Source organism: Bos indicus x Bos taurus, chromosome 15 (genome assembly GCF_003369695.1).
Source record: "Bos indicus x Bos taurus breed Angus x Brahman F1 hybrid chromosome 15, Bos_hybrid_MaternalHap_v2.0, whole genome shotgun sequence".
In the NCBI taxonomy this organism is placed as follows: Eukaryota; Metazoa; Chordata; class Mammalia; order Artiodactyla; family Bovidae; genus Bos; species Bos indicus x Bos taurus.
Genome location: NC_040090.1, coordinates 82793730 through 82820681, shown reverse-complemented (window position 1 = coordinate 82820681; position 26952 = coordinate 82793730). Strand labels below are relative to the sequence as shown.

The 26952-nt window shown below is 40.4% G+C and overlaps 2 protein-coding genes across 6 annotated transcripts in view; one reads left to right on the top strand and one right to left on the bottom strand.

Annotated features, from left to right (window-relative positions):
- Nucleotides 1–7974, bottom strand: part of MRE11 (MRE11 homolog, double strand break repair nuclease) — a 73897-nt gene extending 65923 nt beyond the window's left edge. Inside the window, exons 1-3 of one of the 5 annotated variants that reach the window (XM_027563994.1) lie at nt 7849–7974; nt 6824–6942; nt 5126–5258 (exon numbers count right to left, since the gene is read on the bottom strand). In XM_027563994.1, coding sequence (XP_027419795.1) covers nt 5126–5258; nt 6824–6843 — 153 coding nt within the window. In that variant the 5' untranslated portion in view covers nt 6844–6942; nt 7849–7974. Of the gene's footprint in view, nt 1–5125; nt 5259–6823; nt 6943–7794 lie in introns of all 5 variants that reach the window. The other 4 variants (XM_027563990.1, XM_027563992.1, XM_027563993.1 and 1 more) reach the window with 4 other exon arrangements.
- Nucleotides 7975–8055: 81 nt separating this feature from the next.
- ANKRD49 (ankyrin repeat domain 49) lies at nt 8056–26058 on the top strand. Its single transcript, XM_027563996.1, has 3 exons — nt 8056–8140; nt 23261–23611; nt 24319–26058. The coding sequence occupies exons 2-3, from the start codon at nt 23357–23359 to the stop codon at nt 24778–24780; spliced, it is 717 nt and encodes a 238-aa protein (XP_027419797.1). The 5' UTR covers nt 8056–8140; nt 23261–23356; the 3' UTR covers nt 24781–26058.
- Nucleotides 26059–26952: the final 894 nt, after the last annotated feature.

Sequence of the window (26952 nt, the reverse complement as noted above, 5' to 3'; positions counted from 1 at the left end):
AAACCTATTGAAGGAATGGTTCAGTGGTAAAGAATCTGTCTGCCAAGCAGGAGACCCAGCTTTGATACCTGGGTCAGGAAGATCTGCTGGAGAAGGAACTGGCAACCCACTCCAGTATTCTTGCCTGGGAAATCCCATGGACAGAGGAGCCTGGCGCGCTACAGTCTATGGGGTCACAAAGAGTCAGAGACAACTTAATAACTAAACGACAACATGCAAGGAAGAGCTGATTCAATCCAAATTATTCACTAGATTCATTCAACAATTATTTAGACTTCCTATAGGCAGTGAAAGCTCAGGAAATAGCAATCTACAAAACAGATCATGTCCCTGCCCTTACTGAATACAATGTACCATACGTCATACTGAGTATGATGAATAAAATATGACCCCTATTCTATTCAAAATCCAGTGGGAGAGAAAAACTGCTATGCATCTAAACATAAATCAGACTCTGAATTTAGACAGGGGATATATACCAGAAGAGCTATTACCAGAGATAATTTCTGGTATCAGAAAGACTCATCACAGGGCATGGCACAGCATACACTTGTTTAACAAACATCTGCTCTTCCCATCTTCCTATGCACTGTCTTTCTCCTCTTTAAAGCCCCAGACTCCCTTCCCCTTCTCCTTAGATCAGGATGGCAGATAAGCCTCCATTACCTCACTGCTGGGAGTCTCATATTTTTGTGGGGCTCCTGCACGGGAAATACCATGGACAGATGAGCCTGACGGGATATAGTCTGTGGGGTCACAAAGAATTGGACATGACCTGAGTGACTAAACAACAACAGTGCACATAAGCGATATTTTAGTCCATTAATCTGTCTTGCGTGCTTGCTAAATTGCTTCAGTCTTGTTCGACTCTTTGCTATCCTATGGATTATAGCCCACCAGGCTCCTCTGTCCATGGGATTCTCCTGGGAAGAACACTGGAATGGGTTGCTGTGCCCTTCTCCAGGGGAGCTTCCCACATCTCATGTCTCCTGCATTGGCAGGTGAGTTCTTTATCACTAGTGCCACCTGGGAAGCCCTTATCTGTCTTATGTCAACTTAATTATCAGACCAGTCAGAGAACCTAGAAGGGAAGAAGGAAAAGATTTCTGGCCCCTACACTAGTCAGAGAGACTGCAATTAAAATTTAAGCTAGGTCTTCAAAACTAAACATGATTTGAGCAAAGGAAAAAAATGATCACAATCAAAGCCATAGAAAACACAACTTAAGTAAACATTTTTATAAGGGAGGGGAAGGGAAAGAGTTGTTTAAAAGAGTTTTGGAGGTTGGTTACTCAAACATACCAATGGGCTTAATACTACTCAACTGAATCCTTAAACATGGTTAGGGTGGTATGTTTTATATTATCAAGAGCAAAAAAAAAATTTTTAATATCTTTAAAAACTGGTTTGTGACTCTAGTGATCACTGAGAACACAACTTGCTTCTGAGGTATTCCAGCCCTACATGAATCTACTCATGAGGAAATGTCAGACACATCCAATCGAGGAATATTCTACAAAAATAATTACCTGTGACTCTTCAAAAATGTCAAGGTCATGCTGAGAGAACAAACTTATGGTTGCCAGGAGTTAAGGATAGAGGGGAAAGGATAGTTAGAGAGTTTGGGATGGCATGGACACACTGTTATATTTAAAATGGATAACCAACAAGGACCTACCACATAGAATAGGGAACTCTGCTCAAAGTTATATGGCAGCCTAGACAGGAGGGGAGTCTGGTGAGTGTGTGTGCGTGCTCAGTGTCCAACTCTTTGTGACCCCATGGACTGCAGCCTGCCAGGCTCCTCTGGGATTTCTCAGGCAAGAATATTGGAGTGGGTTGCCATTTCCTTCTCCAGGGGATCTTTCTGACTCAGGGATAGAACCCAGGTCTCCTACATTGCAGGCAAATTCTTTACCATCTAAGCCACCAGAGGACTCTGGGGCAGAGTGAATACATGTATATCCATTGAGTCCCTTCACTATTCACCTGAAACTATCACAACTTTGTTAAAAAAAAAAAAAAAAAAAGCCAGAGTCATTAAAGACAAGGCAGACTGAGGAAATGTCCCAGATTATAAGAGACTAAAGAGACATGACAACTAAATGTAAAATGTAATCCTGGGTTGGGATCTAACAGCACTGACCTGCCCCCAAACTACTACGACATTTGTTGTGGGGAAAACTGGCAGCATCTTAGAATTACTTGATAGTACTGGAGAAACATCAGTTTCCCTGGTTCTGACAAGTGCACTCTGATTACACATGCAGTTTACTCTCAAGTGGTTCAGAAAAAGTGTGTCTGTCTGTGTGTGTATGTATGGAGAGAGAGAGGATAAATTAAATGTAAAAGTGTAGGAAGGGCATCCCTGGTGGCTCATATAATACAGATTCTTCCTGCAATGCAGGAGACCCTGGTTTGATCCTTGGTCAGGAAGATGCCCTGGAGAAGGGAATGGCAGCCCACTCCAGTTTTCTTGGCTGGAGAATCCCATGGACAGAGGAGCCTGGGACTACAGTCCATAGGGTCAAAATAGTTGGATCCAACTGAGCGATTAAGACACAGATACAAATTCTCACACACACACACACACACACATAGTGTAGGAAAATCTCAGTGAAGGGTAAGAAATTATTTGTACTATTCTTACAATGTTTCTGTAAGACTGATATTGTTCCAAAATTAAAAGTTAAAAAAAAAGACTCTGAAGAACTAGAGAGTACAGATTAGCCTGACAGAACTAAAGAGTAGAGATAAGGCTGGTTAGAAGGCTGCTGCTACGTCGCTTCAGTCGTGTCCGACTCTGTGCGACCCCATAGACGGCAGCCCACCAGGCTCCCCCATCCCTGGGATTCTCCAGGCAAGAACACTGGAGTGGGTTCCCACTTCCTTCTCCAATGCATGAAAGTGAAAAGTGAAAGTGAAGTCGCTCAGTTGTGTCCAACTCTTAGTGACCCCATGGACTGCAGCCTACCAGGCTCCTCCATCCATGGGATTTTCCAGGCAAGGGTATGGAGGGGGGTACCACTGCCCACAATATAAAGGACTTAAAAATCAGGAAGAATTTAGACTTCAGTAAGAAGAAATAGACACAAAAGATGGGGGAAAGTAAATATAACATGCATTTGGAGGTACCAGCTTGGGGCTGTGGGCTGAAGAGGACAGTTAGTATTAAAGAGTACAGGGAGAGGAAGCAGAAGGAAAGGAAATGACACAGCAAAGGAAAAAAAAAAAAGCTTGCGCTCAGGGAAAGACATAGTTCTTCAGCACCTAAGCATAGAAAAAGACACAGGATTCTCTAGCAGGAAACAAACCTCCTTTGACTGTTAATTTCTCTCCCTTCAGGGTAAAAGGAGACGATACTAGACATTCCCTCATTCATGAACACATTTATGAGAGTGCCTCCCGCTTGGCAGATCCTTTCGCGGTACTAAGATACACATGAGCAAACAGAAAAGAATCTTCATCTAATTTATCTTCCAGAGGAGAAGAAAATACACAAGTAGATAATCCAACAAATTATTTCAGATGGTGCTATAAAAAAATAAATGAGTACTGTGATAAGACTGTTTGGAGTTATCAGGGAAGACTTCTCCAAAAAGATAAAACTTGAACTGAGAGGTAAACCCTGACAAAATCAAGATGCTCGGAGCGGGAAGAGAACTAGACACACAGAGGTCCCAGAGTAGAACACACACTCCAGTGTAGATGGAGCACAAGCCAAGCACCCAGAGTCAAAGGAGATGAAGTCTTCTAGTAGGGTCAGATCATACTGAACTCTGTAGTTTAATTTTTACTCTAGATTTAATGGAAGGCCACTTAGATTTTGAAGCAGCAGAGTGCCATGATCTGAGTTATGATTTTATAAGTTCACTCTGTCTGCTACGCTGTAAAAAAGAAAAGAAAAAAAAAAACTAAGGGGAGCTATTGTAGTTCAGCAAAATAAGATAAAAGTTTTGAATTAAGCTTATAGACACAAAGGCAGAAAATAGTGGGGAGGTTCCACTCATAAATATTTAGAAATATGAACTAAAGGACTTGCAGAAAAACTGAACAGAACTCTAAGGAAAAGTCAAAGTTGAAGATAACAGTTTGCAAGTCACCCGAATTTATGTTTATTCCCCAGTTGTCTTCTGGGCTCTAGATAGACATTTTATCTGTCTGCCGGAAGGTTTCCTTGAATATCCTATTGGAACCTCCAATAGGAGGCTAATGGCCTAAATCAAAATTCATCACCTTCCCACATAATGAAGTATGTAATAAGGAAGTGTGAAAATAAGAAAGAAATCTTCCTTATTTAAAACCTACTTCTATTACGGGTACCACCATTCACCCAAACTTAACACACTTCAGAGATACTGTCATCCCTTCTCCCTCATCCGCATCTCCTAATCAAAGTATACAAACCCTATTTTTGTAATAGTTCTTGTATTCACTTCCTTTTTTCCATTGAAGGCCACGATTTTAAAAAAGCCTCAAACTTACCTTGACTTCATGCTAGACTCTTGTCAGAAGACTTTCTATTAGTTGGGTACAAAGTCTTCAATCTGGCATTTGAAGCTCTCACTGAAGCTCAAACCACATTTCTAGTTTTTCAGCCCTCTTTCCCAAACAAGACCCACCAGTGAGCCAACACAGCTGCTACATCCCTTCCAAGCCCAAGTTAAATGCCGCTTAATTTATCTCATCTTACTGTCCTATTCTAAATGTGATCTCTTCTACCTCTAATCTCTCAGGAAATGCTGTTTATAATTTTCTTATGGCTCTTATCACACATGACCTTGCATCTGAGCATTTTAGACATTTATCATATCTCACATACTGATTTGCCTGTTGTATGTTCTTTGAAAGCAGAAACTATAACAGTCATCTTTACAGTTCAAAAAGAAACATGCTGCACTTAGTAATCACTTCATCAATTGTCATAAATTTTTACAGACTATTTACGAAAGTCACTCCTACTTGAATTCAGAGAATAAGGCACACAAAATCTGATTTGGACTTTTAGCATACTTATATTTAAGCAGGCACTCTGAGCACAAGAATATATGAAACAAAACTCTAAAAGGAAAAACAGTAAGTATAGGAACTTGGTAGAAACTGCAAAAATGCAAACCAAACTCACATCATTTTCCTGGGCAAGTCTTAAAATTTCATCAAGTGTTACAAATGTATCATTTCCTCTCACAGCATCTTTTTCCATAAATCCCAGATGAATATCCGTTGCAACCAAGATTTTAAATGTGTTTTCATCATCGCTGTATTTAAAAAGAAGAAACACTTCAATATAATTCATTGAAAGAATGTTCAAGCAAACTGAACATCTAACGTAAAATCTAAAAAAAAAATCTAAATTAAATCTATAAAATAGCAATTATGAAATAAAATTATTTTTCCAGCTCTAAACAAGATCTGAAAATTTGAAGCATTTAATTTATTAACATCACAATCTTCCTACCACTAATACAATGTAGAATATATACACACTTTTTAAAAGGCTCTGTAACTGCTTCAAAAATATATAACCGTGTTACAAGCAGTTTTATACACTCATATGTAACCTGGATTTGAAAGTTTATTTTCCTACTCTGTTCCACAGCAAAAATCTAACAGAATTTGATCCCAGTATCTAAACTTGCTATTTATCTACTTTGCACTTTTCCAGGAAAATCAGAAATAACTAGTTAATTTAAAAAGCACTCCTCTTATTTTATAAGTAGACTTCTATTCTAATAAGCTAGTAACTTACATCCAGGTCCCTGCTTGACTACTCTCCATACAAAGTTAGCTTCCCATTAACAAATCTGGCCAAGTTTACAATGCCATTTAAATTTGGTAGTACTCCAAAGATTCAATACTTTCATGTGAAGCAGCAATATGATAATTATTAACATTCTCTTAAACTTAATGTGACTTTTTAACTGTCTTTAAAATAATTTGGTATCTCTGATCTCATCTCAACTCTCACATGTAAAGAGGTTAGGTATTATTGTTTCTGAATCATGAAACAGAATGGTAGAAATGGTACTAAAAGCCAGGATTAAAATTCAGGCTGTTTTCACTAAAACATACGAACTTAAAAACAAACTTTTATTTATCTCTAAAATTCAAATCTTTATACACAAGAGAAATTTCCAGAAAATGATACGCAGTTCTGACTGCTATATACATACAGATTTAGTCAGAATACTTTCAAATCACATTACTATCCAGACTTCCACAGCAATTTCTAAAGTATTTTCACTTGAGTTTTTTCATTTAAATACGAAAATTTATCATTTTAACTTGATACAAATGAAGAAATTGAGGTGAAGTTTAAAGGCTTGCTAACTTGCTCAGGGTCAAACAATACTAATCAAGAAATTAAAACCAGGATGAAAGACTCCAAGTTAAAAGCTTTTCCCACATTACTTTTCCTAGTTCTTTTATTTATTTTCATTTTAGTCAGATTCATTTGCAATTTATTCAGTACCAGGGCAATTTATCCCTCTAAAAATCTGCTCTAAAAGACTTGCATTAGCTAGTAAGACTTAGTTCAAGAATATTTATAGCTTCAAGTTTAAGACAAAAACCTAAGAACATAAATTTATACAGCAATATGCCAATCTACTGCAAAACCCCAATCTACTGCTGCATATTATCTTTAATTAATAAACATACAGTATGAATTGTTAACCATTCCAAATACTTTTTTTGACGACTAACACTTGTGTTCATGCAAGCTCTTTATTTACTAAATAAGTTTTCTTTTATGGTGAACATAGTCGACAGGCTATTTGGTAGAAACGCAAACCAACAAATATTTCGGAAGAAAGGTGCTTACAGGGCATCCGCAGGACTCATTTCTATGGTCAGTCCACCTCCTCCGAGACCAGTTCCTTCTCCAAGTACCCTTGGGTCCGGTGCTCAAAATAGGTCAGAAAACTCACTCGATTATAAATTCTAAAACAAAATTTTATTTAAAACATATTTTTTAAATGCAGACTGGCAATTCTGAAAGAGTCTCATTTTCACTTAAGCACCTACTATATTTTTATTTTTAATGTTAACAAAAAAAATAACGTGTCTCCAGTGCCACTCCAGTTTTACCACTATAATTAAACTCCCCTAGCTCCTTTTGCGTGCCCTGTGGGAAGCTAATATTTGTTAAATGAATGGGCAAAAGAGTCACACAATACTTCCGGTTTAGCACACGAATAACTCTGAACAGAAATGTTAAAGTTGCATGCAAGGGCTACTCTGGAGCCTAAGGAGATCCTGTATTTCCTGCTTAAACACAGAATTATTTTAAAGACACGGGCTTGTTTTGAAAGGACATGAGGTCCACGTTTGAATAAACAAAAATACGTCGTTGAAGGAAAATACCCGGAGGAGCCTGGGAGAAGGAAATGGCAACCCACTCCAGTGTTCTTGCCTGGAGAATCCCAGGGACGGGGGAGCCTGGTGGGCTGCTGTCTATGGGGTCGCACGCAGTCGGACACGACTGAAACGACTTAGCAGCAGCAGCCGGAGGAGCCTAGTAGGCTACAGTCCACGGGGTCGCAAAGAGTCGGACACTACAGAGCGACTTTACTTTCACTTTCGAGGAGGAGAGTCTGCCACCGTGGAACGACCCCTCCCACGCCCAAATCGCCGGTTCGGTGAGGATCCCAAACCTCAGCGCGCCCGCACCACAAAACTCGCGGAACCTCCAAGCTCCTCCCTAGCCTACTCGGCCCATTCTTCGCACAAAGACAGTACTCTCTGGGCTTCCGCCCGCGACGCCACAGACAGAGGAAGCAACTCGCAAATTACCCCACACCTGGACTCTCCACAGCCCCACCCTGAGGACCCGAGGCTGGCTTTTACCCGGGAAGAAGAAGGGACAATCACGACACAAAAAGCAACAGCACCGCCGGGGATGGCGTCTCAGAGCCAGCTTGTTGGTAAACCCGAATTAGGCGGGAGAGTAACAGCTTCTCCTTCTCTCGCGATACCTCATTGATGACGCAAGCGCATCAACTCTTCTCATTGGCTGTCGAGTGCCGCGAGGTCGCAATAAAAGTTGCAGCGAGGCCCCGCCCTCGTACAGGAGCCAATCCTGAGTAGCCGAGATGGAACCCGGAAGCGAGGTTCCTGGCGGCGCTTTTCCGACTATGAGGTGGGTAGCTCTTTCTCGTCTGGGGTCACACTTCCTGCTCGCTTGGCGCCACCTTTGAGCGCGTGAACCGAAAGGGGCGGGCCCCTGTGGACCCCTGGTGAGCTCTGCAAACCCGGCCGCGAAGTTTGGTCTTCGGTAGGGCTGGAGCAGTTTCTTCGGGCTTAGCGGTTTGGAAGGCCGCAGACGCGCCTCCGGGGCCTGTGAAGTGACCGGCCAGTGCCGGGGTCGCGGCTGGTGGCCTTCTCTCACTGCCCTCCTCAGAGTGAACATTCGACTTCTAGTTTACAAGCCTTTCCCTGCGTCTCCTTATTGTCTCCGTGGACCCCAGGTTCAGCACATCTGTATTGCTTTGTGCTGACAATGCATTAAAAAAATAATAATAATGTGAAACTTTTGAATTAGAAAATCTGGGCCTTTAGTTCCATTGAAAGTTGTTTTAATCTTTATAAATTTGAGCGCCTTCGCCTGTCTAATGGGGCTTATCGCTCCACCTGTCACTGAGCTGTTTAGTAAGAGTTGACATACTTTGTGGAATGTGATCTTTAAAAAACATAACCTAGTTCCTCCTGTTGCAATATCATCAAGTAGAAATCTTGATCGACTGTTTAAATCTTGAATCAGGGAGATGCACCAGAGTTTGACTTTTTAAATTAAGAAATTTTTGTATGTAATTTATTTTACCTGGAACAGTAAATTCAAAATTTTAAAAGAGTTTTTATAAAAAGGAGAGGAGGGGCACAAGATCTGTGCTATAATGTTGCTGTGCTGTACTTACACTCTAGCTTAAGTCCTGTTCGACTCTTGTGACTATGGCTTGCCAAGCTCCTCAATCTATGATATTCTTTAGGCAAGAATACTGGAGTGGATTTGCCATGCCCTCCTCCAGGAGATCTGACCCAGGGATCGAGCCCACCTCTCCTGAGTCTCCTGCATTTCAGATGGATTCTTTACTGCTGAGCCACCAGGGGATGCCCCAATAATGTTACTATGGATGCTGTAATTAATATGTGAACTTTACATTATTTACTGGTATTTATTGTTTAATGAATAGATGTATATTGCATTGTAAGCTTCAGAGAATAGCTTGAGAAAAAAGTGAAAATATTAGAATATAAAAACCTTTCTGATAGGGTCTCCTGATTGATCTGAAAAACTGAACTATCTTTGAAAATTCTTTAGTGCAGTCCTTTTTTGTGCATAGGGTCTTCCTTCTTGACTCATGGTAAAGAATCTGCCAGCCATGCAGGAGACCCAGGTACTATCCTCGCATGGGAAAGATCCCCAGGAGAAGGGAAAGGCAACCCATTCCAGTGTTCTTGCCTGGAGAATTCCACGGACAGAGGTGTCTTGTGGGCTACAGTCAATGGGGTCACAAAGAGTTGGCCATGACTCAGCAGCGAACACTGCATTGTGCTACAAAGTAACAGGTCCAGAGAAGGTATTGGTCATGAGTGATAGATTTAAACTTGACTTTAATGCTCTTAGCAGTAGTATTAAAATATAGTGATGCACTCAGTTCTGTTCAGTTCAGTTGCTCAGTCGTGTCCATCTCTTTGCGACCCCATGAACCGCAGCATGCCAGGCCTCCCTGTCCATCACCAACTCCCGGAGTTTACCAAAACTCATGTCCATTGAGTCAGTGATGCCATCTAACCATCTCATCCTCTGTCGTCCCCGTCTCCTGCCACCCTCCATCTTTCTTAGCATCAGGGTCTTTTCCAATGAGTCAGCTCTTCGCATCAGGTGGCCAAAGGATTGGAGTTTCAGCTTCAATATCAGTCCTTCCAATGAACATCCAGGACTGATCTCCTTTAGGATGGACTGGTTGGATCTCCTTGCAATCCAAGGGACTCTCAAGAGTCTTGTCCAACACCACAGTTCAAAAGCATCAATGCTTCTGTGCTCAGCATTCCTTATAGTCCAACTCTCACATCTGTACATGACCACTGGAAAAACCATAACCTTGACCAGACGGATCTTTATTGGCAAAGTAATGTCTCTGCTTCTTAATATGCTATCTAGATTGGTCATAGCTTTTCTCCCAAGGAGTAAGCGTCTTTTAATTTCATGGCTGCAATCACCATCTGCAATGATTTTGGAGGCCCCAAAATAAAGTCAGCCACGGTTTCCACTGTTTCCCTATCTATTTCCCATGAAGTGATGGGACCAGATGCCATGATCTTAGTTTTCTAAATGTTGAGCTTAAAGCAAGCTTCTTCAGTCTCCTCTTTCACATTCATCAAGAGGCTCTTTAGTTCTTCACTTTCTGCCATAAGGGCGGTGTCATCTGCATATCTTGAGGTTATTCATATTTCTCCCGGCAATCTTGATCCCAGCTTGTGCTTCATCCAGCCCAGTGTTTCTCAGGATGTACTCTGCATATAAGTTAAATAAGCAGGGTGACAATATACAGCCTTGACGTACTCCTTTTCCTATTTGGAACCAGTCTGTTGTTCCATGTCCAGTTCTAACTTGCTTCCTGAACCTGCATACAGGTTTCTCAAGAGGCAGATCAGGTGGTCTGGTATTCCCATCTCTTTCAGAATTTTCCACAGTTTATTGTGATCCACACAGTCAAAGGCTTTGGCATAGTCAATAAAGCAGAAATAGATATTTTTCTGGAACTCTCTTGCTTTTTTCCATGATCCAGCAGATGTTGGCAATTTGTTCTCTGGTTCCTCTGCCTTTTCTAAAACCAGCTGGAACATCTGGGAGTTCACGGTTCACATATTGCTGAAGCCTGGCTTGGAGAATTTTGAGCATTACTTTACTAGCCTGTGAGATGAGTGCAATTGAATGGTAGTTTGAGCATTCTTTGGCATTGCCTTTCTTTGGGATTGCAATGAAAACTGACCTTTTCCAGTCCTGTGGTCGCTGCTGAGTTTTCCAAATTTGCTGACATTGAGTGTAGCACTTTCACAGCATCATCTTTTAGGATTTGAAATGGCTCAATTAGAATTCCATCACCTTCACTAGCTTTGTTCATAGTGATGCTTTCTAAGGCCCACTGGACTTCACATTCCAGGATGTCTGGCTCTAGGTGAGTGATCACACCATCATGATTATCTGGGTCGTGAAGATCATTTTTGTACAGTTCTGTGTATTCTTGCCACCTCTTCTTAATATCTTCTGCTTCTGTTAGGTCCTTACCATTTCTATCCTTTACTGAGCCCATCTTTGCATCTTTTTCCACTGGTCATGTATTGGACTACAAAGAAAGATCAACATGGAAGAGTTGATGCTTTTGAACTGTGGTGTTGGACAAGATTCTTGAGAGTCCCGTGGATGCAAGGAGATCCAACCAGTCCATCCTAAAGGAGATCCATCCTGAGTGTTCATTGGAAGGACTGATGTTGAAACTGAGACTCCAGTCCTTTGGCCACCTGATGCGAAGAACTGACTCATTTAAAAAGACCCTGATGCTGAGAAAGATTGAGGGCAGGAGGAGAAGGGGACGACAGAGGATGAGATGGCTGGATGGCATCACCAACTCGATGGACATGGATTTGGTTGGACTCCGGGAGTTGGTGATGGACAGGGAGGCCTGGCATGCTGCAGTTCATGGGGTTGCAAAGAGTCGGACATGACTGAACGACTGAACTAAACTTGCATGAAATGTTCCCTTGGTATCTCTAATTTTCTTGAAGAAATCTCTCGTCTTTCCCATTCTATTATTTTCCTATATTTCTTTGCATTGATGCATTCATTTGCATTGATGCATTCAATTAAAACTCGTGAAAATTAGGTAGAAAGAAGTCTGTATCTTAGGAGTATGAGTAACGCTAAGATTTCTCAGAATCCATTCCAAGCAAAATCAAGTGATAGCACTTTAATCATGTTAATTATGCAAATGTTTTAATGCCTGTGTATCTAAGTCGGACATAAATGTAAGTTAAATATAGTCCCTATTATTAAGCTAACAATCTCTTTAGAGGCTAAAACAAGAATAAAGTTAGTGATAAGACAGTATGTATCACCAAGAAACAGGAGAAACTAGAGAGAGAGATCTAATATGCAGCCTCAACAAAGACTTAAGAGAGAGGCAACTTCTGGGAAGAGTCTTAAATGACTAAAAAGGTTTCAACAAATATAATTAGGAAGCTGAGAGATATTTTAAAAATATCTATTATACTCATTTTCTTTAAGTGGTGTTAAACTTTGATATGCTGTACAACTTTTTTATAATTAATGAATTCATTTTAATTGGAGGCTAATTACAATATTGTGGTAGTTTTTGCCATACATTGACATGAATCAGCCACAGGTGTACATGTGTTCCCCAATCCCAAACCCCCGTCCCACCTCTCTCCCCATCCCATCCCTTTGGGTTGTCCCAGTGCACCAGCTTTGAGTGCCCTGTTTCATGCCTCGAACTTGGACTGGTCTTCTATTTCACATATGGTAATATACATGTTTTAATGTTATTCTCTCAAATCATCCCACCCTCGCCTTCTCCCACAGAGTCCATTAGTCTGTTCTTTACCTCTGTGTCTCTTTTGCTATCTCGCATATGGGGTCATTGTTACCATCTTTCTAAATTCGATGTATATATGTGTTAATATACTGTATTGGTGTTTTTCTTTCTGGCTTACTTCACTCTGTATAATAGGCTCCAGTTTCGTCCACCTCATTAGAACTGATTCAAATGCATTCTTTTTAATGGCTGAGTAATATCCTATTATGTATATGTGCCACAACTTTCTTATCCATTCGTCTGCCAATGGACATCTAGGTTGCTTCCCTGACCTGGCTATTGTAAACAGTGCTGCGATGAACATTAGGATACACATGTCTCTCTCACTTCTGGTTTCCTCGGTATGTATGCCCAGCAGTGGGATTGCTGGGTTGTATGGCAATTCTATTTTCTGTTTTTGAAGGAATCTCCACACTGTTCTGCATAGTGGCTGTACTAGTTTTCATTCCCACCAGCAGTGTAAAAGGATTCCCTTTTCTCCACACCCTTTCCAGCATTTATTATTTGTGGACTTTTTGATACCAGCCATTCGGACCAGGGTGAGATGGTACCTCATTGTGGTTTTGATCTGTGTTTCTCTGATAATGAATGGTTTTGGGCATTTTTTCATGTGTTTCTTAGCCACCTGTATGTCTTCTTTGGAGAAGTGTCTGTTTAGTTCTTTGGCCCAGTTTTTGATTGGGTCATTTATTTTTCTGGTATTGAGCTTCATGAGCTGTTTCTGTATTTTTGAGATTAATTCTTTGTCAGTTGATTCATTTGCTATTATTTTCTCCCATTCTGAAGCCTGTCTTTTCACTTTGCTTATAGTTTCCTTCGCTGTTCAAAAGCTTTTAAGTTTATGGGAGGTGGGTCATAGAGAATCTTGCTGTTATTTATGTTAGAGAGTGTTTTGCCTATGTTTTCCACTAGGAGTTTTATAGTTTCTGGCCTTACATTTAGATCTTTAATCCATTTTGAGTTTATTTTTGTGTATGGTGTTAAGAGTGTTCTAGTTTCATTCTTTTACAGGTGGTTGACCAGTTTTTCCAGCACCACTAAAGAGATTGTCTTTTCTCCATTAATATTTTTTCCTCCTTTTCCAAAGATAAGGTGTCCATAGGTGCATGGATTTATCTCTGAGCTTTCCATTTTGTTCCATTGATCTATATTTCTGTCTTTGTGCCAGTACCATACTGTCTTAATGACTGTAGCTTTGTAGTATAGTCTGAAGACAGGCAGGTTGAGTCCTCCAGTTCTATTCTTCCTTCGTTCTCAAGATTCTTTTGGCTATTAGAGGTTTTTTGTATTTCGATACAATTTGTGAAATTATTTGTTCTAGCTCTGTGAAAAATACCATTGGTAGCTTCATAGGGATTGCATTGAATCTATAGATTGCTTTGGGTAGTATACTCATTTTCAGTATATTCATTTTTCCGATCCATGAACATGGTATATTTCTCCATCTGTTAGTGTCCTCTTTGATTTCTTTCACATGTGTTTTATAGTTTTCTATATATAGGTCTTTTGTTTCTTTAGGTAGATATAGTCCTGTGTATTTTATTCTTTTCGTTGCAATGGTGAATGGAATTGTTTCCTTAATTTCTCTATTTTATCATTATTAGTGTATATGCAAGGGATTTCATGTATTAATTTTATATCCTGCAACTTTACAATATTCATTGATTAGCTCTAGTAATTTTCTGGTGGTGTCTTAGAGTTTTCTATGTAGAGGATCATGTCATTTGCAAACAGTGAGAGTTTTACTTCTTTTCCAAACTGTATTCTTTTATTTCTTTTTTTCTCTGATTGCTGTGGCTAAAACTTCCAAAACTATGTTGAATAGTAGTGGTGAGAGTGGACACCCTTATCTGGTTCCTGACTTTAGGGAAAATGCTTTCAATATTTCACCATTGAGGATAATGTTTGCTATGCGTTGATCATATATGGCTTTTATTATGTTGAGGTATGTTCCTTCTATGCCTGTTTTCTGGAGAGTCTTTATCATAAATGGTTGTTGAATTTTGTCAAAGGCTTTCTCTGCATCTATTGAGATAATCATATTATTTTTATCCTTCAATTTGTTAATGTGGTATATCACATTGAGTGATTTGCAAATATTGAAGAATCCTTGTATCCCTGGGATAAAGCCCACTTGGTCATGATGTATGATCTTTTAAATATGTTGTTGGATTCTGTTTGCTAGAAATTTGTTGAGGATTTTTGCATCTATGTTTATCAGTGATATTGGCCTATAGTTTTCTTTTTTTGTGTCATCTTTTTCTGGTTTTGGTATTAGGGTGATGGTGGGCTCATAGAATGTGTTTGGGAGATTACCTTCCTCTGCAATTTTCTGGAAGAGTTTGAATAGGATAGGTGTTAGCTTTTCTCTAAATTTTTAGTAGTATTCACCTGTGCTTTTGTTTTTTGGAAGATTTTTTATTATAGTTTCCATTTCTGTGCTTGTGATGGGTCTGTTAAGATTTTCTATTTCTTTCTGGTTCAGTTTTGGAAGGTAATACTTTTCTAAAAATTCGTCCATTTCTTTCAAGTTGTCCTATTCATTGTCATATAGTTACTGATGCTGTTGCTAAGTCCCTTCAGTCGTGTCCGACTCTGTGCAACCCCATAGACAGCAGCCCACCAGGCTCCGCCGTCCCTAGGATTCTCCAGGCAAGAACACTGGAGTGGGTTGCCATTTCCTTCTCCAATGCATGAAAGTGAAAAGTGAAAGTGAAGTCGCTCAGTCATGTCCGATTCTTTGAGACCCCATGGACTGCAGCCTACCAAGCTTCTCCGTCCATGGGATTTTCCAGGCAAGAGTACTGGAGTGGGTTGCCATGATAGTAGTCTCTTATGATCCTTTGTATATCTGTGTTGTCTGTTGTGATTTCTCCATTTTCAGTTCTAATTTTGTTGATTTGATTCTTCTCCCTTTTTTACTTGCTTAGTCTGGCTAATGGTTTGTCTATTTTACTTATCTTCTCAAAGAACCAGCTTTTAGTTTTGTTGATTTTTGCTATGCTGCTGCTGCTAAGTCACTTCAGTCATGTCCAACTCTGCGACCCTATAGACGGCAGCCCACCAGGCTCCCCCGTCCCTGAGATTCTCTAGGCAAGAACACTGGAGTGGGTTGCCATTTCCTTCTCCAGTGCATGAAAGTGAAGTCGCTCAGTTGTGTCTGACTCCTAGCAACCCCATGGACTGCAGCCTACCAGGCTCCTCCATCCATGGAATTTTCCAGGCAAGAGTACCAGAGTGGGATTTTTGTTATAGTCTCCTTTTTTTCTTTTTCATTTATTTCTGCCCTAATTTTTGTGATTTCTTTCCTTCTACTAACCCTGGGGTTCTTCATTTCTTCTTTTTCTAGTTGCTTTAGGTGTAAAGTTATTTATTTGACTTTTCTCTTGTTTCTTGACTATGTTTTCAGTGCTATGAACCTTCCCCTTTACACTGCTTTTCAGTTCAGTTCATTTCAGTTTAGTCACTCAGTCATGTCTGACTCTTTGTGACCGCGTGGACTGCAGCACGCCAGGCCTCCCTGTCCATCCCAACTTTGGAAGCTTGCTCAAACTCATGTCCGTTGAGTCGGTGATGCCATCCAACCATCTCATCCTCTGTCGTCCCCGTCCCCTCTCACCTTCAACCTTTCCCAGCGTCAGGGTCTTTTCAGATGAGTCAGCTCTTTGCATCAGGTGACCAAAGCATTGGAGTTTCAACTTCAACATCAGTCCTTCCAATGAACACTGCTTTTACTGAATCCCATAGGTTTTGGGTTGTCATGTTTTCATTTTCATTTGTTTCTGTGAAGATTTTGATTTCCTTTTTCATTTCTTCCATGATTTGTTGGTTATTCAGCAGCATGTTATTTAGCATCCATATGTTTGTATTTTTATAGTTTTTTTCCTGGAGTTGACATCTAATCTTACCGCATTGTGATCAGAAAAGATGCTTGAAATGATTTCAGTTTTTTTGAATTTACTAAGGCTAGATTTATGGCCCAGGATATGATCTATCCCAGACAATGTTCTGTATGCACTTGAGAAAAAGGTGAAATTCATTGTTTTGGGGTGAAATGCCCTATATTAATTGGGGCTAACTGCTCCATTGTATTATTTAAAGTTTATGTTTCCTTGCTAATTTTCTTTTGGTTGATCTATCCATAGGTGTTAGTGGGGTATTAAAGCCTTCCACTATTGTTGTGTTACTGTTAATTTACCCTTCTATACCTGTTAGCATTTGCCTTTTGTATTGAGGTTCTCCTATGTTTGGTGCCTATATATTTATAATTTTTATATCTTCTTCTTGGATTGATCCTTTGATCATTATGTAGTGTCCTTCTTTGTCTCTTTTCATGGCTTTTATTTCAAAGACTGTTTCATCTGATATGAGATTGCTGCTCCTGCTTTATTTTGGTTTCCATTTGCATGAAATATCTTTTTCCAGCCTCTCACTTTCATTCTGTATGTGTCCCCTGTTTTGAAGTGGGTCTCTTGTAGACAGCATATATAGGGGTCTTATTTTCGTATCCATTCAGCCAGTCTTCGTCTATTGGTTGGGGCATTCAACCCATTTATGTTTAAAATAATTATTGATAAGTATGATCCTGTTGCCATTTACTTTGTTGTTTTGGGTAGAGTTTATACACCTTTTCTGTGTTTCCTGTCTAGAGAAGATCCTTTACATCTATTGAAGAGCAGGTTTGGTGGTGCTGAATTCTCTCAGCTGTTGCCTGTCTGTAAAGCTTTTGATTTTGCCTTCATGTTTGAATGAGATCCTTGCTGGGTATAGATATCTGGGCTGTAGGTTTTTCTCTTTCATCACTTGAAGTATGTCCTGCCATTCCCTTCTGGCCTGAAGAGTTTCTGTTGAAAGATCAGCTGTTATCTTTATTGGGATCCCATTGTGTGTTATTTGTTGCTTTTCCCTTGCTGCTTTTAATATTTGTTCTTTGTGTTTGATCTTTGTTAGTTTGATTAAATGTGTCTTGCGGTGTTTCGCCTTGGGTTTATCCTGTTTGGAACTCTCTGGGTTTCTTGGACTTGAGTGAATATTTCCTTCCCCATCTTAGGGATTTTTCAACTGTTACCTCCTCAAGTATTGTCTCACGCCCTTTCTTTTTGTCGTCTTCTTCCGGAATTCCTATGATTCGAATGTTGGGGTGTTTAACATTGTTCCAGAGGCCTCTGAGGTTGTCCTTATTTCTTTAATTCTGTTTTCTGTTTTCTTCTCTGCTTCATTTATTTCAACCATTCTATCTTCCACCTCACTTATCCTGTCTTCTGCCTCAGTTATTCTACTGTTGGTTCCCTCCAGAATGCTTTTGGTCTCAGTTATTGCATTATTCATTATTGATTGACTCTTCTTTATTTCTTCTAGGTCCTTGTTAAACATTTCTTGCATCTTCTCAATCCTGGTCTCTAGTCTATTTATTTTAGTTTCAAAAGTTTGTTTTCAAGATTTTGGAGCATCTTGACTAACATTATTCTGAATTCTTTTTCAGGTAGACTCCCTATCTTCTCCTTTTTTTTTTTTTTGGTTTAGTGGATGCTTATTATGTTCCTTTACCTGCTAAATATTTATCTGCCTTTTCATTTTGTTTAGATTGCTGTATTTGGAGTGTCTTCTGTAGGCTGGAAGTTTGTGGGTCCTCTTTATTGTGGACCCTACTCCCTGTGGGTGGGGTTGTACTAGTGGCTTGTCAAGGTTTTCTGGTTAGGGGAGCTTATGTCTGTTCTGGTGGGTGAAGCTGAATGTCTTCTATCTGGAGTGCAATGAAATGTACAGTAGTGAGTTTTGGGGTGTCTGTGGGTTTGGTGTGACTTTGGGTGGTCTGTCTTTTAATGCCCAGGGCTGTGTTCCTGCATTGCTGGAGAATTAGCATGATATGTCTTGCTCTGGAACTTGTTGACTCTTGGGTGGTTTTTGGTTTCAGTGTAGGTATGGAGGCTTTTGATGAGCTCTTGTCTGTTAATGGTCCCTGGAATCAGAGGTTTTCTGATGTTCTCGTGTTTTGGAGTTAAGCCTCCTGCCTCTGGCTTTCAGTCTTATTCTTACAGTAGCCTCAAGACTTCTCCATCCATACAGCACTGATGATAAAACATTAAGGTTAATGGTGAAAAGATTCTCCACAGTAAGGGACACCCAGAGAGGTACACAGAGTTACATAGAGAAGAGAAGAGGGAGGAGGGAGATAGAGGTGACCAGGAGGAGAAGAGGGGAGTCAAAAGGGGAGAGAGCAGTCTAGCCAGCAATCAATTCCCTAAGTGCTCTACACAGTCTGGAACACTCAGAGAAGTTTACGGAGTTCCATAGAGAAGAGAAGAGAAAAGGAGGAAGGAGATAGAACTGACCAGGACGAGAAGAGGGGGAGTCAAAACGGGAGAGAGCATTCAAGCCAGTAATCACAACCCTAAGTGAACATGGATACTGAAGATTAGATTCTTAAAGATACAAAATTAATTAAAAAAAAAAATACCAAGAAGCAAAGATTAAAAATATAGACTAGAGGTTAGACTCTAAAAAATATAATATTAAAAATAAAAAAAAGGAATCACAAAAATTATAAAAAATATATATATGAAATTTGCTTTTACAATAGGATCTTTTTTTTGCAAGGTAATAGTAGGTTATAAAAGTGAAAATTAAAGTAGTAAAGAACTTAAAAAAAATTAAAAAGTGATCATATAAAATATATTTAGGAATTTCTCTGGAGCTGTTGTGGGCAGTGTGGTGTGAGTTCAGTTTCAGATAGTTCCTTGTTCCAGCTTGTACTTGTTCTCAAGGTCTATAGGCCCCCTCTAATGCTTCAGTTCAGTTCAGTTGCTCAGTCATGTCCGACTCTTTGCGACCCGATGAATTGCAGCACACCAGGCCTCCCTGTCCATCACCAACTCCCGGAGTTCACTCAAACTCACGTCCATCGAGTCCGTGATGCCATCCAACCATCTCATCCTCTGTCATCCCCTTTTCCTCCTGCCCCCAATCCCTCCCAGCATCAGAGTCTTTTCCAATGAGTCAACTCTTCGCATGAGGTGGCCAGAGTACTGGAGTTACAGCTTTAGCATCGTTCCTTCCAAAGAACACCCAGGGCTGATCTCCTTTAGAATGGACTGGTTGGATCTCCTTGCAGTCCAAGGGACTCTCAAGAGTCTTCTCCAACACCACACTTCAAAAGCATCAATTCTTTGGCACTCAGCTTTCTTCACAGTCCAACTCTCACATCCATACATGACCACTGGAAAAACCATAGCCTTGACTAGATGGACCTTTGTTAGCAAAGTAATGTCTCTGCTTTTCAATATGCTATCTAATGTTTAGTCAGTGTTAACTACAGGGTTTTAATCTGTTGCATGTGTCACTTCCAGAGCGGGTCCCTCTTCTTTATTTTGGCTTCCTCTGTTTGAAAGTCTCTTCAGTGTTTAATTTCTGCCCTGACACAAGGGGGCAAATGTGGTCACTTATTTATGCTCCCTTGTTCAGTTGTGTTTTGGGGAGGGAGGAACCCTGCAAACAAATATCACTGGCATGTGTGGGGAGTGCTCACAATGTATGGACCACACTGGGTTTGCCCAAGCTCACAGCATGTTCTTTCTGGTTCTACACTGCTCAGGCTGCAGGGTGCTCTGCAGGGCACTGTCCAAAGCGGGCCCTGGGTTTCATGCACTTTCCAGGTCTAAGCCCCTCGGGTTCAGGTTCTCGGGTACTCCACAAGGGCACAGACTCTGTTGGGCATGTGTTTTGTGCCCTTCCCAGGTCTGAGCAGCTCAGGCGACCAGGTGCTTGGCGAGCACACTGTCCCCGGTGGGCCATGCATCTGAATCACCTCTCTGGTCTTGGGTGTGCCATGTGTCTCCTCTGGGAAGCTGATCTCAGGCTATGACCCTCCTGGCAGATGTCAACCATTCAGGATCCCAGGAGACATGGTTAGCAATTGGGGGCCTGCTCAGTTCGGTGCAGGATGCTGGTCTCTGAGGCCGAGATTGGAGCAGCCCCTTGCCTTCTGGCTCTGGCCGTTGCCTGCCTGCCTCTCTGCCTCTGGCGGGAAGGGAACTGTATGCAGCTGGCTAGCTCTCCTTTGGTGATTACTCAGTCCTTTGCTCTGTGAGTAGGCCAGGCTGCACATTAAGTTGGAACATTTCACAGGAAAGTGTTTTTTTTTTTCTCTCTCTCTCTCTGGCTATCCCACAGTTTGGGCTACTGTCTCACATTAGCTCCCTCAGATTGTCCTCAGAGCATTCAGGCCTGGTCCTTACCTTAAGCATGCAGCCCGCGCCTCCCTTTCCAGCCTCCGGTCGAGAATCTGGGCTACTTCTCTGCTGGGAGTTGTGGTTAGGCACCTATTCTGTGGGTTTTTGGTTTTTTTTTTTTTTCCTTCCTGGTTATCTTGCCCTCTGAGATTCTAAAACTCCCCATAGACCCGCTGTTGGGGGGGTTTCCTGGTGTTTGAAAACTTCTCCTTCATGACTCCCTCCCTAGGATGGGTCTCCGTCCCTAACTCTTTTGTCTCTCTTTTTGTCTTTTATATTTTTTCCTACCTCCTTTTGAAGAGAATGGGTTGCCTTTCTGGGTGCCTGGTGTCCTCCGCCAGCATTGAGAAATTGTTTTGTGGAGGTTGTTCAGCATTCAAATGATCTTTTGATAAATTTGTGGGGGAGAAGGTGCTCTTCCTATCCTATTCCTCCTCCATCTTGGGACTGCCCTCCTGCATAACTCTTTAAGCTTATATTGTTTATAAATTATTATGGCAACCTAGCAGAATAAATATCATTTCCTTCAGGAAGCCTTCTGTAATCCCTTGGTGGTGGTATTTTAGTCACTAAGTTGTGTCCAACTCTGCAAACCCATGGACTGTGGCCCACCAGGCTTCTCTGTCCATGGGATGCTCCAGGCAAGAATACTGGAATGTGTTGCCATTTTCTTCTCCAGGGCATCTTCCCAACCCAGAGGTTGAACCTATGTCTCCTGTGTTGGCAGACAAATTCTTTACCACTGAGCTATCAGGGAGGCCCTCAGTAATCCCATAAGACTGGGTTAATTACGGTCTTCCTGTATATTCATTGTATCTGGTTACAGTCTTATCATAGTACTTAATGCTGTTTTTGCCAGTCTTCCTGACTAGATGATAAACTTCATGAGGTTAAGACATGGATCTTGTTCATTATTGAATCCCAGTACCTAGAGACTGGCGGGCTTCTGAAGTGGTGCAGTGGTAAAAAAAAAAAAAAAAAAAAAAAAACCTGCCTGCCAATGTAGGAGACAAAAGAGAAGCAGGTTTGATCACTGCATCAGAAAGATCCCCTGGAGAAGAAAATGGCAACCCACTCCAGGGATTTCTAGCCTGGGAAATCCCTTAAACAGAGGAGCCTGCCAGGCTATAGTTCAGTTCAGTTCAGTCGCTCAGTCGTGTCCAACTCTTTGCAACCCTATGAATTGCAGCACGCCAGGCCTCCCTGTCCATCACCAAATCCCAGAGTTCACTCAGACTAACGTCCATCGAGTCAGTGATGCCATCCAGCCATCTCATCCTCTGTCGTCCCCTTCTCCTCCTGCCCCCAATCCCTCCCAGCATCAGAGTCTTTTCCAATGAGTCAACTCTTTGTGTGAGGTGGCCAAAGTACTGGAGTTTCAGGTTTAGCATCATTCCTTTCAAAGAACACCCAGGACTGATCTCCTTTAGAATGGATTGGTTGGATCTCCTTGCAGTCCATGGGACTCTCAAGAGTCTTCTCCAACACCACAGTTCAAAAGCATCAATTCTTTGGTGCTCAGCTTTCTTCACAGTCCAACTCTCACATCCATACATGACTACTGGAAAAACCATAGCCTTGACTAGACGGACCTTTGTTGGCAAAGTAGTGTCTCTGCTCTTTAATATGCTATCTAGGTTGGTCATAACTTTCCTTCCAAGGCTACAGTTCAGGGGGTCGCAAAGAGTTGGGCATGATTGAGCCACTAAGCACAAGCACATAACACCAAGAGACTAGCACATGCCAGGTTTTTTTTCATCTTTGTTGAATGAAGGAGTGAATGACAGCCAAAATCCTGTTTCACAACAAGAACCCAACTAAGAACAATAGTTGTCTGTCAGTGAATAGGACTACTTTTTAAAGCCATGAATTTTCCTCAGCCAGAAATTGTTTAAGTAGAAAGAGGATGATTATTATAGATATCATGGTAAAGATACCTGCATTGATGAGAGATTGGGACATGTGTTCTCTGGGGACTATTCCATCTCTAAGAATCTCTGATTCTTGGAAGTAGTTTTTAGGAAATACAAATTTTTGCTTCTTTTCTATAGCATCTATGTGTCTAGTTTACAAAAATGGTGAATGTTCTCATTTTATTGTATTAGTTATAATTTAAAAACTTCAAGCATTAATCAACTGTTAGTGTAATATAACATAGTATCTAAACCAGTAGATTCAAAATAAGTCAGAGTCATAACTACTGACTTAGAGGAAAACAATAAAAAAATGAGTATTAGGCCATTAAAAATAAAGATAACTGAAATCTGTCAGCTCCAATATTTGATGAATGTAAAGAGTATTAATAAACACCAAAAAGTTTAGACAGAGTATATTTGTGTATGTTTGCAAGACTTATTTATGCTATTAATAAAGCCTCAATTACTGGTTTGTTCCTAATTTTTGTGTTTGTGTTTTCAGATCTTGATGAATAAAATAAAGCAGACATAATCATCTCTGGAGAGATTATTTATAGCCTGGTGTTTTAAATGATTTATATTTAAAATAGTAGTAAAAATGGAAAAAGAAAAAGTAAATGATGAAAAACCAGACCCAGAGAACTCCTTGGACTTTTCTGAACACTTCAACCAACTTGAACTGTTGGAAACACATGGACACCTTATTCCCACTGGTACCCAAAGTCTCTGGATAGGGAATTCTGATGACGATGAAGAGCAAGATGAAAAAACTGAAGAGTGGTATCAACTGCAAGAAAAAAAAATGGAAAAAGATCCAAGCAAATTGCTTCTTTGGGCTGCTGAAAAAAATCGGGTAAAAAAAGAAAAGAATGGTTAGAAAAGAAACCTTAGTTTAGTCGAAAAACTACTAGATTGGAAGCCAGAGGACCTGTCCCTGAAGCTTACTTTTTCCTCAGACCAAACTGAAAAAAAATCACTTCATGAAAGCAGGTGTCTGAGGTTATTTTAGTTAGAAGGAATTGAGCTTCTTAATCTCTAGATTTCCTTTTTAGCATTGTTTTCTACTGATAAAAGTTTATGTTTTAAAGTTTTATACACACACACACAAAAAAAGTTTTATACATCATGCATATTGGTGTGATAATCCTACTACTGAAAGATCAGAACATAATGTCCCCTTATTATGTTTTCTTCGCAAATGAAACATAACATATCAAACATGATTCTAGCCTGTATTTTTCATCTAACTGTAGCTTTAGTGCAGTAAGCCTTAATTGGACTAGGAGTAAACGTATGGATTGGTTTTCAGAGAATCACGTTCATAAAATTAAGTTTATGAGGGAAAAAAAAGCCAAAAGAATTTATAATTAACACTGACTTGTTCATTGTTAAATCGGTTGTCCTCCTCCCCACAAGAAATCTTAAGTTTATTTTACAGTCATCTACTAACAAGGAAGTTTTCATTTAACTCGATTAAATCTAACACCACTAGACTGTTTCATGTTGTTTACTGTTTTGTTTCATGTTGGGTTTGTGAAAGATCTCCTGTTTTATTCTCAGCTGACCACAGTGCAGAGACTGCTTTCAGAAAGGGCTACCCACGTGAACACTCAAGATGAAGACAAGTACACACCGCTCCACCGAGCAGCCTACAGTGGACACTTAGACGTGGTCCGGGAGCTGATTGCACACGGGGCGGATGTCCATGCGGTGACCGTGGATGGCTGGACACCCCTGCACAGTGCCTGTAAGTGGAATAATGCCAGAGTGGCTTCTTTCTTACTGCAGCATGATGCAGATGTCAACGCCCAAACGAAAGGCCTCCTGACCCCCCTGCACCTTGCTGCTGGGAACAGAGACAGCAAAGACACCCTAGAGCTCCTCCTGATGAACCGCTACATCAAGCCAGGTCTGAAGAACAGCCTGGAGGAAACAGCATTTGACATCGCCAGGAGGACCGGTATCTATCACTACCTCTTTGAAATTGTGGAAGGCTGCACAAATTGTTCACCTCAGTCTTAATAACGGTTCTAATAATTTTCTTAAGTTTCTAAGTCTGAGTGCCTGCTTTGTGTGAGATGTGAAATATCCCCATTGTACAAAGTTGACATCAAAAGTCTTAGGACAGTAATTCAGTGGTACTCACGATACTATCCCTCCAAGTGAATTGCCTGACCTTGATGTCAAAATGTATTTGAAAGTTGTTTGGATTTATATTTAATGATTTCCATGGCGTTTGTGATTTTTACCAAATCATTTTAACTTGTCTATATTGAAAAACTTGTCAGAGGTTGTACAGAAAACTAATGATATTTTTGGTGCTGATCCAAGAGAAATGTATTTTTACATTTACAATATCCCCCATCCTAGAGCTTTGTGGAGTATTTAGTATATCAACATGTATTTTTATAAGGTCAAGTAACTCAGAATTTTATTTAAAAATCTTAAATATACTGGTGCAGTTCAGCTGTCTTCTCTGCATCACCATAGCCATTTGCTTTCACTGTAAACCGTAAGAATGAACATATTAGTGACTTGAATCTTCATAAGTTTAAAAAAAATTGAGAAACCTAGATCTTTGTTTTTTATTAATAGAACCATAGATGTTTAATCTACGAATGTTATATACTGCCTCTCCTTCCACAATCCACACAATCCTGTGGACCCTCCTACCTCACCCACCCTGGTCAACCTACATAATCCTTATTCTCCTGGTGAGTCATCACAACCCTTAAGACATGCGCACAACTATACCTTGGTCCAGGTGATCATAGCCTATTTGCCATCCAGCTAGTTTTACCTGTCTGGTCCTGCTGAGCCAGGCCCTGCTCACCTCATCTTCCAGGGTCACAGGAAGGGTTCTTTTCCAGGATCCTCATTTTATAGAAGCCACACAAAGTCAAAGTGACAAGGGAAAAGGAATTCTAAGATGATTATACTGGGGCAAGAACTGCAAAGTGGCTCAGGCGTTTTATAAAAGCCACGTTGTAGATAACAACAAAAGCGTAAGTATAAATATTCTAAAAAAAATAAATAAAGGTTTTAAACAACCAAGAAAAAGCGTAAATAATTCTTATACCTGTGTGTATCTTATCTATCCGGCATACATTTGTTTAGCTTTGACTCTGTCCATCTCTCCAGCAGCAGCTTCCTGTTCCTTTACCCTTCTGTGACTAAAACAAGAGTTATCTCTCAACTTCTCAGCACCAGAACTGACACACTGGGGAAAGGGAGCTGAACTAATGGGCCTTTTCTTTGGTTATATGTGTGTATGTGTGTATATAAACATATATATATGTATATATAGTTTTTTCTTTTCTTTTTTTCTTTTTGGCTGTTCTGCGAGGCTTGCAGGATCTTAGTTCCCCAAGCAGGGATTGATCCTGCATCCTTGGCAGTGAAAGCTCAGAATCCTAACCACTAGACCACCAGGGAATTCCCTCTATGGTTATATTTTTTTTAATGTCCACCAAAGTATTTGTCTCTTTTGACCCAGTCCATGTGACCCAATTACCTTAAACTAAGTAACAACGTTATTTAATCAAATATATGTGGCAGTTTTTAGGTTAAAAGAAGATTGGATCATCTCAGAAAATTTAAAGATGACATATGAACTGAATCATTGTGACAGTGATTTTAACACTTAGGAGAGCTTTGGTTATTTTGTGGTCTCTGACTAGGACATAACTCTATTTCAGGGTATCAATACCTTTGATATAAGGGTTTTGGCGATAAGTGAGAGGTTTATTTCTGTTTAATCTGACCTAATGTAGTGATGCCAAATGACAAGGTATAGCTGATAGAAATGACAGTAGAATAAGACCCCAACTACCCCCATTAGACGGAATGAAGCAGGACAAAGACTAATAGAGTTTTGCCGAGAAAATGCACTGGTCATAACAAACACCCTCTTCCAACAACACAAGAGAAGACTCTATACATGGACATCACCAGATGATCAACACCAAAATCAGATTGATTATATTTGCAGCCAAAGGTGGAGAAGCTCTATACAGTCAGCAAAAACAAGACCATGAGCTGACTGTGGCTCAGATCATGAACTCCTTATTGCCAAATTCAGACTTAAATTGAAGAAAGTAGGGAAAACCACTAGAAAATTCAGGTATGACCTAAATCAAATCCATAATGATTATACAGTGGAAGTGAGAAATAGATTTAAGGGCCTAGATCTGA